This window comes from Blastocystis sp. subtype 4 (genome assembly GCF_000743755.1).
Source record: "Blastocystis sp. subtype 4 strain WR1 chromosome Unknown seqid_0124, whole genome shotgun sequence".
Lineage (NCBI taxonomy): Eukaryota > Bigyra > Opalinata > Blastocystidae > Blastocystis > Blastocystis sp. subtype 4.
This window is the reverse complement of record NW_014569423.1, coordinates 18,537-32,145: the sequence shown is the minus strand read 5'-3', so window position 1 is coordinate 32,145 and position 13,609 is coordinate 18,537. Positions and strand designations below refer to the sequence as shown.

Genomic DNA, 13,609 nt, shown 5'->3' with positions numbered 1-13,609 from the left:
TGGCTTGCTGACTATGCCCATTCGAAGGGAGTGAAACTAGGAATCTACAACGATTACGGAACTAAGACTTGTGGAGGTTATACTGGTTCTGAAGGCCATTTGCTTGAAGATGCCAAGACCTTTGCTGAATGGGAAGTGGATTACTTGAAGATGGATGGATGTTATTCAGAACTTCTTGATCAGGCCGATGCTTACCCTGCAATGACTCGCTTCCTGAATGGAACTGGTCGTAAGATTGTGTATTCTTGCTCATGGCCTGCTTATGATATGGAAATGGACTATGCTCCTCTCCCTCCCAATTGCAATCTGTGGAGAAATTGGGATGATATTGAGTGTAACTGGAAGTCCATCAAGAGTATCATGGACAAATTCGGTAATGAGACTAAGTGGGCTGAATATGCTGGACCTGGTCATTGGAATGATGCTGATATGATCGTCGCTGGATTGAAGGGTGGTTCGTTGACAGAAGATGAGTCCAAGTCCCACTTCGCTATCTGGTCCATTCTGGCTTCGCCTCTGATCATGTCAAATGATCTTCGTGAACTTCCTGAATGGGCTGTTAAGATCCTTCGTAATAAGGAAATCATTGCTGTGGACCAGGATGTGATGGGAAAGCAGGGAATTCGTATTACTCCTTTTGAAGAGACTCGCTCTGTATGGGCTCGTCCTCTGGCTAATGGTGATGTTGCTGTTGCTCTTCATAATCATGGTGAAGAGGTTGTGGATATCCCTCTGGATTTTAAGATTATTGGTAATAAGATGAAGTATTCGCTCCGTGATCTCTATGAACACGAGGAGCTTGGTGAGTTCGAGAGTCGTTATGTTGCTAAGAGTGTGCCTGTCCATGGAGTTCAGATGCTCCGTTTGACTCCCATTGCTTAATCTAATCTGTTTGTTGAAGGGAATATGATTATCATAGAAGAACTCACACTGAACGTGCAACCACAAACCATCGGTATTCAATTCATCACAATTTCGTGGTAAAGCATATCTCTCAGAAATGGTATGGATTTGGTGTGTTAATAGAAGTTGATTGAGATTAGTTTGGGATAGAAAGAGTTACACTGTGTAGGTTCACGTTCCCAAGACCGAGAATACCTATTGCAAGAAGTGCAATAAGCACACTGAGCACAAGGTGACTCAGTACAAGGCTGGAAAGGCTTCTTTGACTCCTCAGGGTTGGCTTTGTTGTAGAGGGAGGTTATGAACGTAGGAAAGAGAAGATACGATTCGAAGCAAAAGGGTTTCGGTGGTCAGACCAAGCCTATCTTCCACAAGAAGGTCTTTTCTGAATTGGTGTGTTATGTGTAGGCGAAGCAGACCAAGAAGCTGGTGCTCCGTCTGGAGTGCAAGGAGTGCAAGGCGAAGGCTCAGAGACCTTTGAAGCGCTGCAAGACCCTTGAGATTGGTGAGAAGAAGAACAAGGATGCTCAACAGTATTAAGCTGAATTGGGATTCTGTGTGGATGTGCTTTAAGCTGGTTTGTTTGTTTCTAACAAAGAGTGTGAATATTCCCGTAGATCACATCGTGTTATACAATTAGACTCCAAACTCAGCGAAAAAGTCATCTGTAGTAGGAACACTAACTATCAGCTCTTTCTTTGAAACCCACCTTTTCTTCGAATCTTTCTTTGATTCTGACTTCTTCGGTTCTTTTATCTCTAGATCATCATCATTATCCTCATCGTCATCATCATTCAGCCAATTATCTAAGTCGTCCTTTGATGCTTTCACAGCTACATATCACTAGTCTTTCATTCACTCACGGCCATGACTATGATGATGACTGCGATGATGACTGTGGTGTCGCTTCGTAGGTTCAATTCCAATCTTCAACCCATCACTTGTTGTCATTGTCTTCACACTCGCAGCTTCCTTCGTACTTGACTTCTTATCACTAATCTTCAGATTCTCTCTATTCCTCATTCATCTCATTCAATCCTACTTTGCCTTCTTCATCTCTCGTTCCATCCAGTCATCCTCATTCTCAATATCTTCATTTCCATCACTGTAATGCCGTTCTTCCACAGGAGTACGATCAGTATGAACTGCTTCCTTTGGTGACCGAGTCTCTCTATTCCTCACTCTCTCTTCATTCACTCACGCAGCAGGGACACTGGGTCGAGGAGAGTTCGGTTTCTTAGTACCATCATCAGCCAATTCTGAAGCGATTGTCGAAGCAGTCTCCTTAGCAGCTGACCACAAGGTTGTTGCTGTGCTCGAGAGCCATGACCAACCAGCAGCTGCTTTCTCTTTCACCTCCTTCTGTAGATTTGGGTCATTCAGCTTTGTACGTACAGAATTCACTCCTGACTCCAGTGACTTGGATACACCTTGTCCAATCGATGCTAGTGTCTTTGTCAGACTATGAATCACTCTTCATCAACTCTCCCACTCATCTGTTGCCCATGACGGAGTTTGGTTTTGGGGCTGATTTCCATATCCACCTGGAGGAATTGGAGAAGAACCAACGGCTTGAGATCCTAATCCACCTGCTCCAAACTTCTTCTGAAGACGCTCCTTCGCCTCAGCCCGCAACCGGATTTCCCGTTGAATCGGATCCTCTTCACGAATATCTTCACTATTCATTCATCTAACTCAACACTACAACCCTTCATCACTCTCCGAATTCACTGTTTCTTGGGACAGTTCACTAGGAGGTTCTCTTCCATCCACTTTAGCCTGGATTCTACAACTAAAACAACCTATCAGTGACAACATCTCACGATACAACGCTGCTGCTGAAGAGTTGTACTTCTTCTTGATAGAGGACTTATTGGAGATACCATGACTGGAGAAAAAATCACGAAGCTGCTTGTTTCCACCAACTTGCATTGCCTTGATCTCCTTCTCACTCCATGAATCCATTTGCACTGAACGCACAAAACTCAGATGCACCTAATCATTAGTAGATATGAAATAACCAACTCCTAGACCACGATGTTGACCGGAACACTCCAAACAAATGAAAACTCCATACGAAACGGATGCCCATTGCGGCCTAGCAGCTCCACAATCGACACAAACCTAGATCATAACTCTACCCAAACACAAACAAACATCATTTCCAGGCATCTTACGGAGATCCGCAAGAACGGATGCAGGCATACGATTCATCCCTAAAATACAACAACTTCAGAAAATGTGTTCTATTTGGGAGTTTCGAGACACAGCACGTGGGACTCGTTTCTTGTCAATCGTTACATAAAAGAAACATGTACGTAAAAACAATCATAATACATAAAGTTGAAAACTTAAGATCGAGATCTGGATCTTGACCGATCTGAATGATGTCTGTGATGATGTCCTTGACCATGTCTCTACGACTGAAGCCTATCGTTAAATGCTACGTGATGGTGATGATGATGTGGACGCTCCTTTTCCGATGAATTTGAAGGAGATGTATTGGAAACTACTCCAGGTATGGGACTAGGCTTCAAATAAATGACATTCCGTCGTTCCTTAGGAACAGGACCAGTTTTTGTTGGTTCAGAGACCAGTTTCTACAGATCATCCAAATTTCAAACATAAACTTCGGTTACAACATCCAGTTGGCGAGAAGGCCCCTTACCAGCTCCCATCACTCGCTCTCCCTGTAGATCGCTCTCCAATTCTTGACCTCGTCCGACAATCGTCTACAACAAGAAACCAAAAGATCTCATACAGAAAGGTCCGTGACTTCCAATTTCTTCGCTTCGTGTTTAATTTCCGGTACTTTAAGCCCTAATGCAGCCATCATGGCCAATTCATCTTGTAACTACAAAACGATGAGAACATGGTATTTAGCATCTTTTCACATACTTTGATTTTTAGTTTCACTTCTTCATCATCTGCAACTTCCTCTTGCTTCGTATACCATAATGGATCTAAACATGAGAATGCAGAGTCTAGGTTTACTTGGACATGATCGACTAGGTGCTCCCTTTATGCTATTTCCCAGATAATTCGATCGGTGCTTATCGACACTGATTGCTTCCCAATCGACCTTCCAGTTATGTAAAGAAGAAGAATATTCATACCTTTGACATAAATTAGATAATGTGGACTTGGAGAAAACAATGATGCACTAGTTAACAAACAAAACTGTCCCCACACACATTTAGAGTCTCTTGAGAACCATATCAGATGGGATATTCTCTCTGCTAATCACACCCTTGACATCATAGACAAGCTTCTGCTTGATATCAGGCTTGAACAAGGTATGGAGGTCACTCATGGTCATCTCAGCATATTGCTTATGAGCCACGGCCATCACAACAGCATCACAATCCTTCACATCCTTAATATCCACAAGATCAATTCCATAATACTTCTTGATCTCTTCAGGAGGAGCCAGAGGATCACACGACATAACCTCAATCTCGTACTCCTTCAATTCATTAAGGATATCATGGACCTTGCTATTACGAGTATCAGGACAGTTCTCCTTGAAAGTGATACCCATCACACACACACGAGCACCCTTCACCACAAGTCCACACTGGTAGCAATCCAGGTACCCATAGAATCATTCAGAAGACGACCACTTTGAATGATGGTGCTGGTGTATCCCAGATTCTGAGCACAATAGGTCAGATAATAAGGATCCACTCCAATACAATGACCACCCACAAGACCAGGATGGAAGTGAAGGAAGTTCCACTTGGTTCCAGCAGCATCCAACACATCATTTGTATCGATACCCATCTTATCAAATATTATTGCCAACTCATTCATGAAAGCAATGTTGATATCACGCTGAGAATTCTCAATCACCTTAGCAGCTTCAGCTACCTTGATAGAAGACGCACGACACACGCCAGGCTCAACGACCATTTCATACACCTTAGCAATTCTGTCCAGAGACTCTGCATCACAACCAGACACGATCTTCGTGATGGTACGGAAAGTATGGACCTTGTCACCTGGGTTGATTCTCTCAGGGGAGTAACCAAGCTTCCACTCCTTCATATACTTCAAACCAGAGAACTTCTCAATAATAGGAATGCACAACTCCTCAGTAAGTCCAGGATAGACAGTAGACTCGAAAACAACATAGTCTCCCTTGCTAAGAACCTTTCCGACAACCTCAGAAGCGCCTGCAACAGGATGAACATCAGGGGAACGGTCATTATTCACAGGAGTTGGAACAGCAACAATATAAAAGTTAGCAGAACGTATCTCATCCAATTCGGAAGTGAGAGTGAGATTACCGACTGAAAGAGTGTTTTTTAAATTCTCACTTCCAACCTCAGAAGTTGGATCTATACCATTTTTGTAAGCTTCTACTTTGGGTTTACAAATGTCAAAACCAATCACTTTCACTCCCTTATTGGCAAATGCAACAGCCATAGGAAGACCCACATATCCTAATCCAATCACACAAATCACAAGATTCTCCATTTGTGTGTGTCATGTCAAACTGTAAACGAAGAAACATGATAGGAAGAAAAATTACAAGTGTTTGATATCAACCGTCTTGTAAAACTGGACTTTGTTCGAGTGACACTCTCTTAGTGTAGGTTCAGTCCCATACTTATTCTTTAGTTCCTCTCGATAAACTTCAATTAGTGACTTCATCGGATCTGTTGTATTCAAGTTCCTTCGGAACGATTTACTAAACTTGGAATTGCGATGAGGAGTATCCATTGTAAAACTATTCATGAGGATCAAAAAATGATAGTCTATTCATAATCTGAATACCAAACCGTACTTAAATATCTCAAATGTTCAATAAGCTGAACTTTATTGTATCCATAATTGACAAATCGTTCATCAAAGAGTGGAGTATTGGGAGATCGCCGTAACATTACATAAGGCTCTTGGAAGTCATTAAGCACACATCTCATTTCCATTACCGAGTTTCCATTCCAATTCAGCCAATCTCGATTGGTATAACCATGTGTGAACACATCAGCCTTATGGGACATGCAAACACGAGCCCTAATACAGGCCCTTAATACTGTTCGATTACTAGGGAAATACTGTAATCCACTACACATCAATGAATCCAAAAACATATACAGCTTCGTACAATTACTTAGGGAGCCACATTGTAAAAGCATGACTCCAAGATCATAAAAGAAGATAGGAACAATCACTAGAGATTTTTCACTATTTAGAATCTCTGGTGACAGACTCATAAGACTATCGTAGAGATCCATTGCCGGCCATACATCCATATCAAAGACAATATAATGTGTAGAACGCGACATTCGAATCCCCAAATTCCGTAGAGCATTAATAGGAAATGTATTTGCAGTCTCTGTTCCATTTTTCACCAGATACAGAATTGTTGTGAGTCGTGAATCATAGTTCCTCTGACTGAAGTAGGTTAGATACTTCTCCTCTTCGTAATCCATACCATACATCACTAAACACATAGGACTAGGAATGATAGGAAGAAATCAACAATACCCTTTCCATCGATTTAGAAGATGAGGGATGAAGAAGATTCGTGTATATCTGTCCATCATAGCAACCCATCATGAATACGTTCCAACAGCAACATACGTCACAGAATATTCTTGATCACGGGACGGATATACAATCTCATCATTAAAACTCACTTCTTCATTCCCCTTGAATTGACGTATTCGAACCATCTCCGACTGCTTCCACAAAATTCGTTTGTATTCATGATAAACGCTAGGAACGGATGGAGGATCCATTCCATTAAAGTCGGGATCCTCTATGATAGGCTTTGGACGAGGGGTGGGAGAAGGTTCTATCGGACGAACAGCTTTGAGTCCTTTCTGAATCCGCTTATTATAGGCGTCCAGTTTCAGTCGATAGATACGCCATTCTCTAGTCATGTCAAGTGCTTTGCGCCGAAGTACATAATAGGTTTGTCGATAAACTGGCTCTGGACGATACTTATCACCATCCATCAGTCTTGTCAGCGAACTGGTCATTCTTGTGAGTCGGCTTGTTTTATAATACTGCGATATGGAAGGATTAACATGGAAAGGGTGCTTCGTAGTGGAAGAAAGAGCACTGTCAGTAGAATTATGACGCATAGCATGTGACGGCCGATCTTTATCCAAATTCTCATCTAAGAGAGAAGTAGATGGGAAAGTAGTAGCAGCAATGGTTGGCGTGTATGTTGTTGCTGTGAAATTCACATCATTATACAAATAGACGCTCGATGGAAGAGTAGTAACAATCGCATGCGATTCGGTAATGTTACCTACTTCTGAAGTAGTCTCTTCTGAAAAATCACTATCTAGATTTGGTTGATCCGAGAATTGGGAAGCGTTTGGATACGACTATCAAGGAATGAACAATGCAAAAAGTACGTTTATGTTAAAATCAACAGCTGGCTTTCTAAAATGCGATGTAACTGAGTCCCTTAGTCTATTCAGTCTAGATGATCAGTACAAACATTCCAAATACGTAAAACACATAATAGATATGACCACCAAACAGACTAAAGGTACTCTCATATGTCTCCTCATTAAATGAATGAACTGAATAACGGAAAGATGTTTTGATATATAGAAAGAGGCGAAGGTTTATGTTCTGGGTGTGTAGCTCAAATGGTAGAGTGATCCCTTCGCAAGGGATAGGTAGCGGGATCGATGCCCGCCTCATCCAACTTTTCTTTTCTCCATTTGTTCTTATAGAGGTAGTTTATAAAGTTTCTTTGAGTCTATCACTGAAATATCTATCACTTTGTTGTTAGCAATTCCTTGCCATGACCGAAAAGGGCTCCGAAGAGGCTATTGAGGGACTGAGAAACAGAATTATGAAGATTGTTTCGGATTATCAGGGCAATTTTTCTGAGATCGAGATTTTGAAACAGATTATGTGTGAAAGCGAATTACTACTTGCGACATACAACGTCCGGTATTTTCTTTGGTTTAATATTGTGACTGTGCAGAAATCTGCTTACAAACAATTTGGACTTTTGTGAAGAGTCTATTCGAAATGAAGAGACTGAGGAAGTGATGCCTGAAATGAAGAAACTTGCAGATTCGGCTGAAGTTGTTTCTGTTAGTAGTACTTCAGATTCTGAGTTTTGTCATACGTATGCAACTATCAATTTCAAGATTAGTGATACTCTTGTTGGGATTTGTTTGATTTGTTATATAGACTTGGCAAGTGATGACTGTTTACGACCGTGTTATCATTGGAGAGTACGAGATGATGAGGTTGGATCATGACTAGAGAGGATATGAAGACAAAGATTCATTATGTGCTTAAAGCGGGTCACATTGATGGTTCTTTGGGTAGATGATGGTTGATATTTGTAATTGCAAGGTGATATCATTGATTTTGAATTTGTTCATAATGGAGTGTATCCTCCTGAATGTGATGAAGGATGTGATAGTTGTGGAAGTGAATGCGATGAAGAAGAAGATGAGGATGAGGTGACTGGTTTGTCCTTTGATATGGATCTTATGGATCTTTTTACAAAGGAGAGTGGAATTAGTATAAGCTCGGAAGACTTCATGTGTTATCTTGTTTCTATGGAGTTTATATCCTTGTGTTTGTCTTTGTCGTGTTCCTTCATTTGGACTGGGAAGATTGCTGGGAGATTTCGTCTCGATTGGCACAAGTTATTGAAGAGATTCGTCATCCAGACCCAAATACTTACACTATTGCTGCTTAGACACGACATTGAAATAGTGCTATTGTTTGTTTCCAGATCTATTGGTAATGAATTTTGCATGGTCTGATATCCAAATCTTGTCACTATATGCCAATGCCATCTATGGATCTGTATTGTATCGTGATTCGTTTGATTCATATCGTAGCTGGAATATTCAGCATATTCGGAGTGGAAATACAAGTAGATTTCAGTTCTTACGGATAACCACCCTAAAACAACGCATTCAAAGGATAGGTGGCTTTTTGCTGTTGTCACACAATGAAAATGAGTAGGAATGGAAAAGATGGTCTATGATAAGTGTCTATAAATCTCCTTGGTTTGTCGTTTTTGACCCATTTCTAGATGCTGTTGTTATCTGTATTCGTGGTACAAAGTCAATGAAAGATACAGTGACATCCATGCGAAGACGTATATACTATTCAAAATTGATTATCAGGTTTGATTCCTATTCGGTACAGAAATGACTCTGATCCAAGCGGATTCTCAACAGTGTTGGCTCATCAAGTGAGACGAAAAGAGAAGTCCTAAGTCAAAGGGAATGTACACAAGTGCCAGAAATATTCGAGAAACTCTTCAAGATACACACATACTTGATACTCTCTTCAATGGATATCCGTCATTGATCCCTCTACCCCAATATATTCTTGATTCAGTATGACCCCTTTCCCATAATCACATAGATATCTCATTCGACTCGGCTCCTTATTACTGGTCATTCACTAGGAGCGGGAATCGCCCTCATTCTTTCATATCTCCTTCAACAGAAATATCCCAATTATTGCATATCGTTTGCACCTCCTGGACAGACGATTCTGAAGGAGAGAGAAATCGTCGATGATCGAGTAGCATGTGTGATAATTGGTAATGACATTGTACCTCGCATGTCCTCTCTATCCGTTATTCTGTTCTTCTATGTTGGAATCCAATTGTGTTCACATCATAGACAACCCAGTTGTATCATCAATGGGAACACATGCATTATCGGAGAAGACGCACTCGATCTGTAATTGTAAATGAACCTTTAGTCCGATTACCGGGACATATACTCCATCTTCTTCGCATCTCACCATCTATTACCAGAATCAATCAGCAGGCGGAATACCGCGTTGTTTCAGCTTCTGCAGAAGAGTTTTGGACTCTTTCACTCCACAATCATTGGTTTACGGATCATTTTATTTTTAACGTATATGTCTTATGTCTGTATTCTCTTAGTATCCCCGGTGGTTTTCAGAGACAATAGAGGATTGGTAATACGATACTTCTCATCGAATGAGTTTGAAGAAGAATCACATCCTTACATTCACTCCACTGTATCCTAAATGAACTTCACGGTGATAAAGCTTCCTTGCTTCTATAATTTCTGTATATAATAGTGTTCTACAATGGGTATGTTAGGATACTCAATTATTATATGATATCATTTGAAAACTAGCAAATCAACTTGTTGAGAGTCGCCCCTTCAACAAACTTGCCACTACTCGTATGAAAACGAATCATTGTTGTCCAAATCACTTTGGACATTGACCTGGATGCTAATTACATAGTAGCACTCATCTGATGCAACAAATCGACTATATCACACATAATAATACATCTGCAATCATTCATATATTAAATCTCCCGATTCTTATATTTTTGTATTTCATATTCATTCTGTAGCAAATAATCCGCATTTGGCACATTCTTGTTATCTACAAGTCTCCGAAACATTAATATATTCCGCTCAGGTCTATAGTTTATTTATAATAGATTCCCAAACACATGAGTTGAAATGTGTTCCCATTCCTCACTTAACTTGATACCCAATTTACACCATTCTTTGTAATGGAGTTTGTGACCATCACCAACGCATATTGCAATAGAACCGTTAACCTTGATACTTCTGGAAATCAATACCAAACGATGCTCCCACCGATACTGAAATGTTTCATCAAATCGAAGCTTTCCATATATAATGTTTTCTTCTTCTGACATATCAACAATGAAATTGTTAAACAAACACGTTATTATCAATTGTATGTGTCCCAAAGAGACATAGTAGTTAAGGATTTCTTGAAGTTGTCGAGATCAATCTGCTTATAACCATAGAAGTGAACAGCCAGTTCCTCTCCAGGGATCAACATAAAAGCATTGTCAGACCAGAATCCAGACTCATCTGTTTCAATCATGACGTGAGCAGCCACACTCTGTGACTGAAGGATCACCTTCACCTCTATACTCAACAGAAGTCATAGATCATACCAATGCCATTTAGAACCTCAATATCAACCACCTCAATCTTGGGATCCTCTAAATGAATTGACTTAAATGCTCCATAATCTTGATTCGGTAACAAATAACGTTTCTGAGAAGGGTATGGCGCTGGAAGAGCCACTGAATACTCGACAAACACCTCAGTCTTCTTATAGGGTTCTATCATGTAATATCAATCCAATCCCTACGAAGGAATTCGTCTATAGACACAGGATCAAAGAGATTCACTGCAGATAAAGCAGGGAAATTTATCAATCTTGATTCTGTACGTACAACTTCACCACTCCAGCTAATAAGCCGTAATGTCATTGTCACATTCTGAATGGGTTCTGTTGCATCGCTAATTGCATAGAAATACACTTGATCTTTCATTGTGAATCCAGAAATCTGTACAAATTCGTAAGCATGCATCACTATCCATCACTCCTTCAATTAACTCTCACTCATATAGTGAAGCATTCGCCATCTCCAATTACCCCATTCAATAGAAGCCCATGTTGGTGCTTGCCAAATATCATTTAGCTGCCAGTACAACGAACCCATCGTATTGTGTTCAGTACGCATACGACGATAATGTTCCGCTTGTGTAGCAATACAATAGCCTTGCATAATCTGAGAGAGATAGATCCAACTCTTGAATGTCTTGTCAGTATCTCCCTCCAGTGGTTTGTTGAAGAAGTTATTTACTTGATCAATAATACCTTGATTATTATCCATATGATGATTACGTTTATTCATCCAGGGAGATTGAATCATACGATCTTCTTTCTCTGTTACTTGTTTCATCGAATAGAATGAAGGAAGAGCATGATAACCAAATTCTGAAGCCATCTTTGGTGCGGGATACTTGCTAATATCCTATCGTTAATCATTGTTGATCAATCCATACAGTACACACAGAATAATAATCGTAACGGTGAATATCTCCATAGCGAAGATCACCTTCTGAACCCCAACGTTGAATGAATACACCCAAATCAGGATCATCAATCAAAACACCATTTGATGGAGAAGCAGGCCAATAAGGACGTGAACGATCATTTCGACGTAATTCCTCTTGAACTGTTGTATCATACAATAAGACATAATCCAATTGACGTTGTGTTGAGGAGGTTCCTTCTCCTTGATTCTCATTGTTACCAGACCACAGTACAATAGAAGGATGAGGAGCTAATCGACGAACTACATCACGAACCTCTTGTTGAACAGTCTCTAAGAATGCATGATCACGAGGATACAGAGAACAAGCAAACATAAACTCTTGCCAGATCTATTCATGATTCATACAACTCAGAACTACCAAAAGACCCATACGATCAGCTACAGTATAGAGGTAATCACGTTGATAAAGACCACCTCCCCAGATACGAATCATATTCTGATTTCCCTTAATGGCGTCAAGAAGCAGACTATATTCTTATGGCTTCAAATAGTCATACACATCAATATCATGTTCACTGATTCGGGATTCAAAGACATCCATAGGAATGAAATTACTTCCACGAATGAAAACGTCAATATCGTTGATTCGGAAGAACATGCTCTCTTCATCAGCACCAATCTTCTCTCGAATCAAATCTGCTGTACGGAAACCAATCTGAACAGATTTCATATCCTGTTCTTTCCCTTCAAATACCACACGCAATTCATAGGTAGGATGCTCTCCATATCCCACTGGATACCAGCGCTTCACAGCAGTACTAGGGACAGAGAGAGTTACATCAACACGATGTTCACCATCCTTCAGGCAATCTACCATCACCGATTCTGACACAATATCTTCAATGGAGACTTTCACACGACCTTGTGTGTTTCTCTTGCATTGAAGATATACAGCCACTTTCACCGACCAATTCTTCTGTTCGTCCATCATCACTTGAGGCGTAATTAGTGAGACAACTGCGGAATCTGTCGATACTAAGGAGATGTCACGATAAATACCCACCGTTCCCTAGAATTCATAGCAGTGATAGTACTATACATAAGCTGGACCCCAATCCCAGCCAAATCCATTTTGAGCCTTTCGGATGAAAGCACGGTGGGTATCCTTGAAGGGAGCCCAACACGTTTGATCATGAACATCATAGGGATAAGCATCGCGTTTGGCGTTTGCCCACCTAGGTGAAACTACAAGAATATGCTTACGCAGCAGGATTTGCAAACACGACAACAATGGTATTCTTACCTTGTTTCACGGCGTTTGTAACATCAATCCAATAGATTCGGTGTTGATTATCCACCTTAGCAACCGAGATTTCATTAATACTATCCATTCAGAAACTCGTTCGATCCTACAAAATTTCAGCTACCGTATCAATTCCATCACAATGCAGCCAAGATACGCGACTGGTGAGATTATAGTCAACTGTAAAGGTGCGGGAATAGGTCCAAGTATCTCTTCCTACCCATTCATACCTAGGACATCAATTTTAACGAATTTGAATACTCGAAATCGTTGTAGCGATAATACGGGTCTCCAAGGATTCCAACTTGCATCAAATCTGTATGGATCTCTCCAGGAACATTTCCTGAAATAGAAATGCTTCCATTCAGATTCTTGACGTTCCAAGCCCCATTCAGATCCAATCTGTGTTATTAGACTCCAAGAAAAGAGCCTTACACTTTTGCAGTTATGCAAGAGAGGAAAAATAGAAACAAACTTACTCTCATTGTAGATATGTGAAACAAAAGTGATTTGGAGTTTTGGGACATTTATTATTGGGTACATCAATAGTGTTTCGTTTATTCTCTACGGAGAAATGA

The 13,609-nt window shown here is 40.5% G+C and overlaps 9 protein-coding genes across 9 annotated transcripts; 3 read left to right on the top strand and 6 right to left on the bottom strand.

Annotated features, from left to right (window-relative positions):
- Positions 1-522: 522 nt before the first annotated feature.
- Positions 523-882, top strand: JH06_5374 (alpha-galactosidase; the record flags this gene model as incomplete). The annotated part of the gene is made up of 1 exon (XM_014671942.1): positions 523-882. The coding sequence occupies one exon, from the start codon at positions 523-525 to the stop codon at positions 880-882; it is 360 nt and encodes a 119-aa protein (XP_014527428.1).
- A 118-nt stretch (positions 883-1,000) lies between these two features.
- JH06_5373 (60S ribosomal protein L44) lies at positions 1,001-1,443 on the top strand (the record flags this gene model as incomplete). The annotated part of the gene is made up of 4 exons (XM_014671941.1): positions 1,001-1,018; positions 1,073-1,178; positions 1,214-1,281; positions 1,312-1,443. 4 exons carry the CDS (start codon positions 1,001-1,003, stop codon positions 1,441-1,443), a joined length of 324 nt encoding a protein of 107 aa, XP_014527427.1.
- A 657-nt stretch (positions 1,444-2,100) lies between these two features.
- On the bottom strand, positions 2,101-2,868 carry JH06_5821 (hypothetical protein; the record flags this gene model as incomplete). The annotated part of the gene is made up of 4 exons (XM_014671944.1): positions 2,101-2,365; positions 2,396-2,581; positions 2,612-2,689; positions 2,735-2,868. The coding sequence occupies 4 exons, from the start codon at positions 2,866-2,868 to the stop codon at positions 2,101-2,103; spliced, it is 663 nt and encodes a 220-aa protein (XP_014527430.1).
- A 30-nt stretch (positions 2,869-2,898) lies between these two features.
- On the bottom strand, positions 2,899-3,117 carry JH06_5465 (putative ADP-ribosylation factor GTPase-activating protein; the record flags this gene model as incomplete). Its single annotated transcript, XM_014671943.1, has 2 exons — positions 2,899-3,027; positions 3,061-3,117. 2 exons carry the CDS (start codon positions 3,115-3,117, stop codon positions 2,899-2,901), a joined length of 186 nt encoding a protein of 61 aa, XP_014527429.1.
- Positions 3,118-4,464: 1,347 nt separating this feature from the next.
- JH06_2411 (nucleotide sugar dehydrogenase) lies at positions 4,465-5,382 on the bottom strand (the record flags this gene model as incomplete). Its single annotated transcript, XM_014671940.1, has 1 exon — positions 4,465-5,382. The coding sequence occupies one exon, from the start codon at positions 5,380-5,382 to the stop codon at positions 4,465-4,467; it is 918 nt and encodes a 305-aa protein (XP_014527426.1).
- Positions 5,383-5,433: 51 nt separating this feature from the next.
- Positions 5,434-7,385, bottom strand: JH06_2410 (glycosyltransferase-like protein; the record flags this gene model as incomplete). The annotated part of the gene is given in 7 exon segments (XM_014671939.1): positions 5,434-5,663; positions 5,693-5,973; positions 6,004-6,366; positions 6,397-6,444; positions 6,475-7,247; positions 7,278-7,344; positions 7,360-7,385. The coding sequence occupies 7 exon segments, from the start codon at positions 7,383-7,385 to the stop codon at positions 5,434-5,436; spliced, it is 1,788 nt and encodes a 595-aa protein (XP_014527425.1).
- Positions 7,386-7,675: 290 nt separating this feature from the next.
- JH06_2409 (hypothetical protein) lies at positions 7,676-8,547 on the top strand (the record flags this gene model as incomplete). The annotated part of the gene is given in 6 exon segments (XM_014671938.1): positions 7,676-7,827; positions 7,862-8,045; positions 8,074-8,132; positions 8,149-8,210; positions 8,242-8,434; positions 8,457-8,547. The coding sequence occupies 6 exon segments, from the start codon at positions 7,676-7,678 to the stop codon at positions 8,545-8,547; spliced, it is 741 nt and encodes a 246-aa protein (XP_014527424.1).
- Positions 8,548-10,602: 2,055 nt separating this feature from the next.
- On the bottom strand, positions 10,603-12,221 carry JH06_2408 (beta-mannosidase; the record flags this gene model as incomplete). Its single annotated transcript, XM_014671937.1, has 6 exons — positions 10,603-10,805; positions 10,835-11,005; positions 11,035-11,259; positions 11,323-11,704; positions 11,736-12,116; positions 12,147-12,221. 6 exons carry the CDS (start codon positions 12,219-12,221, stop codon positions 10,603-10,605), a joined length of 1,437 nt encoding a protein of 478 aa, XP_014527423.1.
- A 42-nt stretch (positions 12,222-12,263) lies between these two features.
- Positions 12,264-13,342, bottom strand: JH06_2407 (beta-mannosidase; the record flags this gene model as incomplete). The annotated part of the gene is given in 5 exon segments (XM_014671936.1): positions 12,264-12,797; positions 12,828-12,963; positions 12,992-13,111; positions 13,142-13,261; positions 13,281-13,342. 5 exon segments carry the CDS (start codon positions 13,340-13,342, stop codon positions 12,264-12,266), a joined length of 972 nt encoding a protein of 323 aa, XP_014527422.1.
- Between the last annotated feature and the right edge of the window lie 267 nt (positions 13,343-13,609).